The following is a 12162-nucleotide window of genomic DNA, read 5'->3' on the forward strand; positions in this document are numbered from 1 at the left end:
TGAGTGGCACCTCTAATAGGGTTTAATGGATCTTTCTCTACAAAACTGACGTGTTGAGTTTGATCTAACATAAACTCCTTGGTTTACATTGTCTTCCTTAGACACACCACTACATTTTACATATAGTGACTTTATTTATTAAGTTCACATAACACGTCATTTTTAAATAAAGTGAACTTATAAATACTACTCAAAAAAAGGGAAGGACCACCCAATTCTTTCCTATTATAAACTGTCATGGCAGGACAGAGTAAGTGGAGTAATTTCTGATGTTTTTATATGGGTGATTCCATTACCAACAGGGGGTAATGGGTAGTGGTGTCAAAGTGCTATCAACCAGACATGTTGCTGTTATAGGTGAGGTGAAATGGGGTTTAACATAGCATCCAAGATTATCAGACACAGTATACGGACTCTGAACCGACCAGTCCTTGTTTTAGTCCCTTAATGGCGAGAGCTGGACAGGGTAACAACAAGTACCATCTTTTAACATCTGTTGGTATGACGCGGTCGGAGATCGAACTCCGGACCTTCCGCCCTCCGGGCGGACACTCTACCACTAGGCCACGGAGGCAGTCAAACACCTCAAGCCCCATACCAGGGGCATCCCACTTTGTATCCATGCTGAAAATCCAACCCCATCTTTAACCACTATGGGAGGAAATATTTCACATATTTGATGGGAAGAGACAGGCTGGGATACTCTTGAAAAACAATTTGTTCCAGAAAATAATGGTTAAAATATGATTATAATCTATTTATGCAGCACAGAGTCCAGCTACCTGTTCACAGGCACTGTACGTTATGAATACCCTGGATCAATGCTTCATTCTCAGCTCTCAGGGGAGTATACAACCCAAACTGCCCAGATACACTACAAGGTTAACAGTCACATTATCGTCTCATCCCACCAGGTACCCAGTCACTGCTGGATAAAGAGTTGCATATTTTGAACAAAGTCACTAGGCCAAGAAAACACCACACATGTTACATGTGTTTCAGGGTGGGGCAGGACAGAAGCCCTAGAAACTCTCAGGAGTCAATCTGCCGAACACAGTCACCCATTCAACTCTCTGCAAGCAGCGTTGCTTAACTTCCCTGTCTACTCCTGTCATGCTGGTCAGGTCGGGGCAAGGTGGGCCAGTGATCTCTGCTGGTCTGTACAGACCATATTTCAATCATTGAACACAATGCTTGTGACAAGACAATAATGTTTATTTACAGATGACTATATACAAGTTGTGAGTCAGTGCAAACACCGGCTTCATCCTTCACATCATGCCATGGACAGAGCCCGTTTACCGAAATTAGTGTAATCTATTGATGTTGATAATTGCAACATCATTATTAACATACACAACCTTCAAAATTCCTTTTTAAATTATCATTTTGCAAAAGACTCGTGACATATTTCATATAGCAGAAATTCAGATGACATAGCCTTGACCTTGCTGATGAGATGACCTTTCTTGACCTACTTTCATGCATCATCGACTATTTCCTGCACGTCATCATCATCTCCTTCCTCTGGTTCCTCCTCCTCTTCTCCCCCTTCCTCTCCCTCCTCCTCTTCCTCTTCATCATCACCGTTGATGGTGATGACTTCCGCACCATCTTCCTCCATTGTTGTGTCTCCATTCTTATCTTCCTCCAATGATGCATTCTGTTCTCTTTCCTTCTTCCTTCGTTCTGATGCTTCCTTCTTTCCTTTCTGTTCATTCCTGAATGCTGAACAATGAAAAAAACCTCTGTAGCATAATCTTCATTGGAAGAGACAAATGTGTATTTGACACCTGACTGTAATAATCTTTCTCTATAGCATGTTTTTCTGTATGATCTGATCAAACAATTGTCATCAGAAATTGACAAATCCCCTCGGCCCCCACAAGTTCAAAAGAATAAATTATCTGACCGTCACTTCAAGTCCAACTTGATGAGAGAATTTTCTATCTAATCTGTCTGTACACAAGAGTAGTTATTGAGCTATCAAAACCATACCGGATTCGGAACTTTGTATTTCTATGTCAGGTACATAACAATATGAACAGAGTCAAAGTCAAACTTCTTGCCAAAGAAATAATCTCTAAAACTCCGTAAATAGCAAAAGGCACCAGTTGTAGGCCAGATCTTGGTGTGTGAAGAGTTTCATGTAAGAATATCAATTAGTTTTAGAGATAAGATCCGGAGCAAAGAATGATTACGGACGACAGACAAGCGGACCACTACCAGGTATATTCCCCCATATTACATACCGGTGGGATCCGTGAAGATCCGGGGTAGAATAGGTCTTCACCAACCCATGCTTGCCGTAAAAGGCGACTATGCTTGTCGTAAAAGGCGACTAACGGGATTGGGTGGTCAGGCTCGCTGACTTGGTTGATGCATGTCATCGATCCCAATTGTGTGGATTGATGCTCATGATATCAATCACTGGATTGTCTGGTCCAGACTCGATTATTTACAGACCGCCGCCATAAAGCTGGAATATTGCTGGGTGCGGCGTAAAACAACAAACCAACCAACATACTGGTGGGGGGGGGGGGGGGGAACTGGAAGTTTACAAAACATATTGAGAACCACAAAGTGTGTTGAATACAGTAACATCCCTTTCTAACACCCCACTCATTCACTGAAAAGCTCTACAAATAATTATCACAGTATTAAGTGTACACAAATTGTCCAAACTTTGCTCAGTTTCACAGAGAACATATTTTAACATCCTTGTATAAATCAATCTCACAAACTCAGAACTTTACTCCGATATGATACAACTCTGCTATCCCTCTGCACGGAGACGTGATGACACCAACTCTGAGCTAACTTTGAGCACCCAATCAAAAGGAAGCATGCATGGGTTCTTGATCTAACAACTTGTCCAACAAGCCTTCTTAAATGTCTCAGCTTCATTTCTTTACCATCATAGTACAGAAATTTTGATTTTAACACAGAAACCCCACACAGAGCACAAATATTCCTTTAATGGTTCTCCCCTTGGGGTGGAGATGCCATGACACACAGAAACAACAGCATGAAGAAAATATTCACAATACAATGGCATTGTATTTATCATTTACATTCGGAACTGGCCAGTTCATTTTGTTTTTAAGATACAGAAATCGAAAATGCTGGTCAAAATGCTTCTCTCATTCGTACCAAGAATTTAGACGCCTTGATGCTGATTGGCTGATTGGGAAGGTCACCTGATATGACCTTCCATGGAGGTGTTGTCAAATCTTCACACAGAGAGCCATTTTATTGGAGTGAAAGAACTTTTCTTAATCCCATCAATGAGAGAGGATGGACTGGAATTGCACTACCAAAGGGCACTACAAGAGACAAACCATCGAGACACTGCTGCAGGGGGCTGACAAACTGCTCAAACTCCATCTCCTCCATGGCGTCCACCACGTCCTGGGCCGAGATCGTCTTCCGCTTCGCCTTCATTGAGAAGTTATTGGAACTGTTGAAGGAAAAGAGGGTATTGGTGTCGACAGGGCCACTTCCACATATACTACTCAAAAGAAGTAAAGGAATACCCAATTCATTTATACTACCGTAGTTATCTGTGATTTTTTAGTAGTGTGTGCGTGCGTGAGTGCGTGTAACCCTGGCATTAAAACAGCCATACTCCCACAGGACCCACAATGTACTATATTTACATTCATTCTCAAATTATATGTATATAAAACGCAAGAACCTAACCATAACATATAAAACTAGAAAGTGTTTTTACTCGTAAAAACATATGTCTCCCCCCACTCGTCTAACCCCCATTCATTCGTTTACTTCACGTTAAACCCCATCTCTTCATTCCCACCCTCCATTACTAAATAACAGAGACAAAAATAGAACTCCTAGAAATTTCAAACAACTAATGGGCACCAATTCAGTGCTGGGTTAATGTGTATACAAAGTTTCGCGAAAAAATATTAAAAGGTTTCCGAGTTATGGTCCGGAAACCAAGCTTACCCCCATTCAGAGTCTATGTTCAAGTTATCTCCATGGAAACGAGAAAAAATAAAAATGTCAAAAATCTCTGAATAGCAAAAGGCACCACTTCAGTGCTGGGTTAATGTGTATACAAAGTTTCGCGAAAAAATATTAAACAGTTTCCGAGTTATGGTCCGGAAACAAAGCTTACCCCCATTCAGAGTCTATGTTCAAGTTATCTCCATGGAAACGAGAAAAAATAAAAATGTCAAAAATCTCTAAATAGCAAAAGGCACCACTTCAGTGCTGGGTTAATGTGTATACAAACTTTCGCGAAAAAATATTAAACGGTTTCTGAGTTATGGTCCGAAAAACCAAGCTTACCCCCATTCAGAGTCTATGTTCAAGTTATCTCCATGGAAACGAGAAAAAATAAAAATGTCAAAAATCTCTAAATAGCAAAAGGCACCACTTCAGTGCTGGGTTAATGTGTATACAAAGTTTCGCGAAAAAATATTAAAAGGTTTCCGAGTTATGGTCCGGAAACCAAGCTTACCCCCATTCAGAGTCTATGTTCAAGTTATCTCCATGGAAACGAGAAAAAATAAAAATGTCAAAAATCTCTGAATAGCAAAAGGCACCACTTCAGTGCTGGGTTAATGTGTATACAAAGTTTCGCGAAAAAATATTAAACAGTTTCCGAGTTATGGTCCGGAAACAAAGCTTACCCCCATTCAGAGTCTATGTTCAAGTTATCTCCATGGAAACGAGAAAAAATAAAAATGTCAAAAATCTCTAAATAGCAAAAGGCACCACTTCAGTGCTGGGTTAATGTGTATACAAACTTTCGCGAAAAAATATTAAACGGTTTCTGAGTTATGGTCCGAAAAACCAAGCTTACCCCCATTCAGAGTCTATGTTCAAGTTATCTCCATGGAAACGAGAAAAAATAAAAATGTCAAAAATCTCTAAATAGCAAAAGGCACCACTTCAGTGCTGGGTTAATGTGTATACAAACTTTCGCGAAAAAATATTAAATGGTTTCTGAGTTATGGTCCGGAAACAAAGCTTACCCCCATTCAGAGTCTATGTTCAAGTTATCTCCATGGAAACGAGAAAAAATAAAAATGTCAAAAATCTCTAAATAGCAAAAGGCACCACTTCAGTGCTGGGTTAATGTGTATACAAAGTTTCGCGAAAAAATATTAAACGGTTTCCGAGTTATGGTCAGGAAACAAAGCTTACCCCCATTCAGAGCCTATTTTATCTCCATGGAAACGAGAAAAAATAAAAATGTCAAAAATCTCTAAATAGCAAAAGGCACCACTTCAGTGCTGGGTTAATGTGTATACAAAGTTTCGCGAAAAAATATTAAAAGGTTTCCGAGTTATGGTCCGGAAACCAAGCTTACCCCCATTCAGAGTCTATGTTCAAGTTATCTCCATCATGTCCATGGAAACGAGAAAAAATAAAAATGTCAAAAATCTCTAAATAGCAAAAGGCACCACTTCAGTGCTGGGTTAATGTGTATACAAAGTTTTGTGAAAAAATATTAAACGGTTTCTGAGTTATGGTCCGGAAACGGTGGGAACGCCGACGCCGACGCCGACGCCGGGAACCGTGCCAAAAACAATATGTCTCCCTCCATTCTGGGGGAGACATAATGACCGGTATTATCTCCCTATAATAATGATAACCCATATTTTATACTGCATCTTCCCGAGGCAAGGGAGTTAACTGACTGTAAAAGTCAAGTTTCCATCCTTGCCGATCTAGGCTGGTATTATAGAGTTCAATTTTGGCTGAACTAATGAGTCCATGCATAGTCCAATCAAAATCGCGTAACGAAGTCGACATCCGGTTTGTAAACTGCCATGCGGATCTATGTCGCCTGCAGGTTTTGCAAAGCATGTACACCACTCAATTACATGTCGATATATATACATGTATTCCAAAGTTTTCATGTTTTAATCAAGGTGCTCACATGATTGATGCACCTTGATAAAGATCTTGATTATCTTGACTGGGCGCTGCCAAATTGTTTGAAGCAAATGCAATTGATATGAGGGGTGGAATCTGATTGGACAATAGGAGGGACATAGAAGTGACATAACTCGTAATAGCCACTGGTGGCGTTACGACCGAGCCCAGAAAGTTCAGTCTAGTTCGGAAATTGAACTTTCAGTCAACTCCCTTGCCTTGGGAAGATGTTTATACCCTGACCATAACATATAAAATGACAGTTATCTCAGTATTATCTCCCTGTATAATCTTCAATCTATAATTTTCCTATCCTAACACTCTCCATAACAAGAATACATGATCCAGCACAATACAACTCTGGGAAATGTTGAACATAAATTTATCAAATGCCACAGCCATCAATCAAGTAAAGAGAACTGCTTCCCTCATTAAAAGAATAAAGACAAAGTAAATACAAAATTAAAAAATCAACATAAAACCCTTTAACATGTTAAAATGATTTCTAACTAAATTATACAATATTTCTCAAAACAATAAACAAGAGGAAACCTCAATGTGCCTCCCACCATTACAGTGATCCCAACACACAAGCCTGGGGTGGTACTGGGAACAAATGAGTCGACTGCTTCTACAAAATTCTGTTTCATGCTGTATCTGTTCATCACAACCGCAATAAATCTCTAGTCCAAGTTCCAATAAGCAACACGTATCAACTTTGTGCATTAATTCACTGCAGCAGAGTTCAGTACTGTGATGTCGCATTCAGTGAAAAAAGAGCTGTCACAAATACAGCTGAAGGGCTACATTGGGTAATTAGAAATCATCATCATCATCATCCCAGTATTGTTAATATTCGTGTCATCATCATCATCATCATCATCATCATCCCAGTATTGTTAATATTCGTGTCATCATCATCATCATCATCATCATCATCCCAGTATTGTTAATATTTGTGTCATCATCATCATCATCATCATCATCATCATCCCAGTATTGTTTGTACTCATATCATCATCATCATCATCCCAGTATTGTTAATATTTGTGTCATCATCATCATCATCATCATCATCATCATCCCAGTATTGTTAATATTTGTGTCATCATCATCATCATCATCATCATCATCATCCCAGTATTGTTAATATTCGTGTCATCATCATCATCATCATCCCAGTATTGTTTGTACTCATGTCATCATCATCATCATCATCATCATCATCATCCCAGTATTGTTTGTACTCATGCCATGGGCATACATAAATTTGTTGCGCTTCACCATGTTCACTATAGATAAATAATTCATTTAGATGATTTAAGCCTGTTAAAAGAAAAATGTTAAACTATACCTAACCTACCTACTCTAGTTTCATGAGTTTAGGAAACACATTTAGGGCCTTATCATGCTTATCGTGAGCTGTTTTTTGTTGTACGTACCATGACGTGGCATAGAGCACAAACACGCTGGCAGCCTTGGAGATGGCCAGCCTCGCCTCCTTGCCTACGTTCACGCCATCAGGGATCTGGCACAAGAAAACAGAAGGTGCAAACATGAAGCTTATAAATGGTAAGCAGTACTCCAAATAATGATTCAACAAGACTATACATACTCCTCTCAAATTATAAATCTGCAGCAGAGTACTGATACCAGAGTGAGTGAGTGAGTGAGTGAGTGAGTGAGTGAGTGAGTGAGAGTGAGTGAGTGAGTAAAAGGCGACTATGCTTGTCGTAAAAGGGACTAACGGGATCGGGTGGTCAGACTTGCTGACTTGGTTGATACAGGTCATCGATCCCAAATGCGTGGATCGATGCTCATGATGTCAATCACTTGATTGTCTGGTCCAGACTCGATTATTTTACAGACCGCCATCAAATAGCTGGAATACTGCTGAGTGCGGCGTTAAACAACAAACAAACAAACAAACAAATATAATATCCCAGGGATTTTATTAATACTACTTCTGTTTAAATTGTAACATATGAATGTTTCTCGTTAGAAATATACTTTGCATTTGAAGTTGAACATAATGGGGTAATGAAATGTAAAATCAAATGACAAATGTTTTTTTTATATATTCCGAAGGATCGAACACCTTCGTATCTGTAGCCCAGTGATGAACCACTAGGCTACAGAGGCGCTGATAAACCCCACTTCCCCCTGGGTCTTTATAATATTTATAACCCTTATCTTTGAGATGAAACCTTGGGCTGACCCCTATGTATTATCCCATAGATGCAGGTTTTAAAAATCATAAAAACCCTCGGACGTGCTTTTATGCAGTAAAGATGAATAAACAATAAATAAAACACTTAGTCCTTGCTGCACATGTCATCTCACGACTTACTGCGCAACACTGTCAGCTAGCCTAATCATACACACAGCCACCAACATAGTTGACAAACGTTTGTTTGTTTATTGCTGCACTCAGTAATATTCTAGCTATATAACGGCAGACTGTAAATAATCGAGTGTGGACCATACAATCCACAGACTGACATCATGAACATCCATGCAATTGGGATACGATGACATACATCAACCAAGTCAGCAAGCCTAAACCATCCGATCTCATTAGTTGCTTCTTACAACAAGCATTGTCGCCTTTACCGGCAAGAATGGGTTGCTGAAGACCTATTCTAACCCTGATCTTCATAGGTATAGAAGAATGAATTTTTAATAAATATTATGTTATTGAAGTTAATGTTAATGTTTGTGTATTATCGTTGATTTAATGATTATCTAATCAAACATTAAATTTTGTCAAACAAACAATCAAACCAATCATATGATCGATCAGACACTTACTGCATCTTTGATGATTCTTGTTACGACTGCATTGGGGAGATTGAGGTCCTCTGGACGTTCAGCCATCTTTCGTCCTGGTATTTAATCGCTGAAATCACAGGTCACAATTTACTAAAAGCTGTGTATCCAGTGTTCAGTGCATGTAGGTCGACTGGCACAACAAGCCTGCATGTCCCACATAGAGGGGAGTGAGTGAGTGAGTTGGTTTAACGCCGCTTTTAACAGTATTCCAGTTATATCACAGCGTGTCAGCTTAATGTGGGAGGAAAGCCCGAAGTGATACAGGTCTCTGACGTTTAACACTTCGATGAAACCCCCGAGCACGGGTATGGTGCTGAAAAACCTAGAAACGTAATCGGGGTGAACCAGGATTTGAACCCACAATCAGGTTTCTGGCGTGCCCAAGAGACGCAACTCTGCACAGCGAATCGCAGCACCTTAGACAACTGGGCCACCCGTGCCCCCCAGATGGGCGGTGACCATGGTGGTGCTGGGTGTTTGGGTGGATTGTTTTTTTTCAAAAGCCGGAAACCTTTGCTTAGGGAACATTTCCACTTCGGATTGCAGGAAGAATGAGAAATGCATATTGTGAGGTTTTTATTTGTTATAATTTTTTTCTGAATTGTTCAAAATTCTTATCAATGCCTTTTTTTCAATGTCAGGGGTATTTTAACATAATTTTTGTACATTACTTTCCATGCAACAATGTATCATCTAAGATTTGAAGCTTCTACCTCTGAAATACAAGCTGCTTCTACCAAGCTATTACATTAGTTGAAACTAAAACATGGATTGGGAATTATTTATACGCAATTCGAGAATTTGTACTGACATTTGCTGCAGGTCTAGATAAATCCCCGTCTGAATAACCATTATCACTATCAAATAAATTCCAAATTATTTGAAACAAATGTCCAATCCCATTGCTTTCAGTGTCAGTCTACTTCAATACTAGGGGTGATTTTTCGTCTGGAAATCACTATTGCGATAACTATTGATATTGAAAGAAACTATTCTGATAACTATTGATATTGCAAGCAACTATTGCCATAAATATCGATAGTTTTCAGTGTATCATTTTAGATGGATTTTAGCGTTGAATTAAACCTTTGAACTGAATTTTCCTTTGAATGTGATAACCATAACAACAAATAAAAAGTAAAGTTTGAGATATGACTGATTTGTTTTTTCTTTATCCTAATAATTGAAGTAAAAGAAATTTCCACATTACCATGTGTAAATTACTACCACTCATGATCAAAAGAAAAACAAATTTGAACAGCATTGCATGTATTTTATTTATATGGTAAATACAATCGAAACTATCAATATTCCTAACTGAAATAGATACTATTGATCGGAAACTGATTTAACAATCGATCGAAGTGCTTACCAATTGCAATATATTGATATTATGATTTATCGTGACACCCCTATTCAATACACAAAAAATATCACCATCATGTGGCTGATTAGCAGATAATTTCAGAAACAAAAACCAGCTCATATCATTCATAAAGTAAAACATAACATGCACTAAACATATCTCTGAGTCAGACTGTACACAACCACTTTGGTTATTTTGAATATCAGCCCATTCGACACTGCTGCTAAATACCAAAGGGTTCCCCTGCTTAGGCGGTTGGTCTGCTGGCTGTCATATCCCGAAGTCAAAAGGATTATATATCTTCTTCACAAACTTTTATTTGGATAAAGAAATTGCACAAGTAAGTATTTTGAAAATAATTATTACAAATACATTTTTGTGATCGTAAATTATTACGTTCTATAATGTAATAGCACATCCCGATTGCATGAAAATTGGCATCATTTTTCACACTTGGTAACAATATGCATGCTCTTTGCAATGTAGATCTGGACTATACTTTTTCTTTTTATATTAAACTTTTTAAAGTGGATTCGACAGGTGAGTACATGCGAGGATTCGAATTGACTACCGCACAAATATACATACCCCTTGTTAATAAGCGGGGATCGACAATCGGCTGTTGCCTAATGAACGGGGGGTCGCATTGACCATTGCCCGCGGACGCACAAGGTAGGACCGTTTTGTAATATCAGTCTTTGTCGAAACGTACAGGGCGTCGAATCGTTTGGCTCCCTTTTATGTACGAGATATGAATAAGATAGGTCAGATAGTATGGTTAGGGTATACCTTCTCGGAAATCCGCTACACGTATGGTCTTAAGTGTGACAAATATATTCACATTTCCAACATCAGTTTGTTGACAATTTTCAGCATGGGCCAAGGCACCGGAAGTTAAACAAATTTGGCGCGTCATAGCTCTCAACTCTATACAGGGCCAAGGAAACCGCCACAAGCTGATTTCTAATACTAAAGGCGCTGCAGTAGAGTTCTAGCCTAGTTCATCACGCATGGGGCTATTTTTCTGGATACATTAAATATATAACTGTCGTTTTGGAAGGGGAGATTTATTTGGAAATATTCTGTGTTATGTATTTTGCCTGCTATGGGTTTTTCTTCTTGAAACTTTTAACTGGTTACACTCTTGGTACGCCGGCTGGCATGCACATATCCAGAAGACTGGAGCCCAGTTGCGTTCAGTTGGGTCGGTCAGATTTAGGAATAGTACACACATATTGTTGACGTCATAACATTTTCAAAATGTGTATTCTCATCAAACGAAATATGATCAGCTTTTCTAAACAAGTAGGTCTGGCCTTCAATCCTGTATAAATAACCATGTCTGTAATTGTTACATAGTTTAACGATTGAGAAGATAAGATAACACTATATTTTCCCTAAGGAAATTTGGTTTACAGCCCAAGGTGTCAGCTTATTGTTGTTTGTTGTTTGAAGCCGCACATCGATCCCAATTGCGTGGATCGATGCTCATGATTTCAATCACTGGATTTTCTGGTCCAGACTCGATTATTTACAGACCGCCGACATATAGCTGGAATATTGCTGAGTGCGACTTTAAACAACAAACCAAGCGCTCTCAGCAATATTCCAGCTAGATGACGACATGCATCATCCAAGTCAGTGAGCCTGACCACCCGGTCCCGTTTGCCGCCTTTTAGGGCAAGCGTGAGTTGCTGTAGACCTGTTTTAACTCGAATCCTCACGGGTATTCAGCTTATTAATAAGACATTATACAAATAAATAAGAATATCACAAACTTAATTAACATTAAATGTGACACTAGTGAATTATATGCTGAACAATTATTCAATCTCATTAAAATTAGATCTTAGTTCTCGCTACCGCTAAACAAAGATCTGAAGACATCCCATTAGGGGTCACGTCAGAACATGATCATGAAAGTGACAGTCGGAATGTGATTTCTAATCATACAACCTCGAAAACTTTAACACGGGGTATTCCGAACGATAGTTACTGGTTTAACGACTGAATCCATACAATCTAGACCATCTCTGAGCCATTCCAGAATGTTC

General features: G+C 39.0%; 1 protein-coding gene across 2 annotated transcripts; it reads right to left on the bottom strand.

Moving 5' to 3' along the window:
* Positions 1-1199: 1199 nt before the first annotated feature.
* On the bottom strand, positions 1200-11023 carry LOC124149068 (DNA polymerase epsilon subunit 3-like). 2 transcript variants are annotated; one of them, XM_046520430.2, is made up of 5 exons: positions 10898-11023; positions 8722-8809; positions 7353-7438; positions 3342-3460; positions 1200-1728 (listed from the first exon to the last, which is right to left on the bottom strand). In XM_046520430.2, exons 2-5 carry the CDS (start codon positions 8785-8787, stop codon positions 1481-1483), a joined length of 519 nt encoding a protein of 172 aa, XP_046376386.2. In that variant the 5' UTR covers positions 8788-8809; positions 10898-11023; the 3' UTR covers positions 1200-1480. The 2 variants fall into 2 exon arrangements, with proteins under 2 accessions (XP_046376386.2, XP_046376387.2); XM_046520431.2 differs by lacking the exon at positions 10898-11023 and adding an exon at positions 10697-10864.
* Positions 11024-12162: the final 1139 nt, after the last annotated feature.

The sequence above is a fragment of the Haliotis rufescens genome, unplaced genomic scaffold (assembly GCF_023055435.1).
Source record: "Haliotis rufescens isolate VD_foot unplaced genomic scaffold, xgHalRufe1.0.p SCAF_8, whole genome shotgun sequence".
Taxonomy (NCBI): Eukaryota; Metazoa; Mollusca; class Gastropoda; order Lepetellida; family Haliotidae; genus Haliotis; species Haliotis rufescens.

Bases quoted from the DNA above. Each gene is read 5' to 3' on its own strand.
- LOC124149068 (XM_046520430.2), bottom strand. From the start codon at position 8,787: ATGGCTGAACGTCCAGAGGACCTCAATCTCCCCAATGCAGTCGTAACA. The intron at 7,439-8,721 runs GTAAGTGTCTGA...TTCTTGTGCCAG, and splicing joins CAAGAATCATCAAAGATGCA to ATCCCTGATGGCGTGAACGT. The intron at 1,729-3,341 runs GTTTGTCTCTTG...TTCATTGTTCAG, and splicing joins CCTGCAGCAGTGTCTCGATG to CATTCAGGAATGAACAGAAA.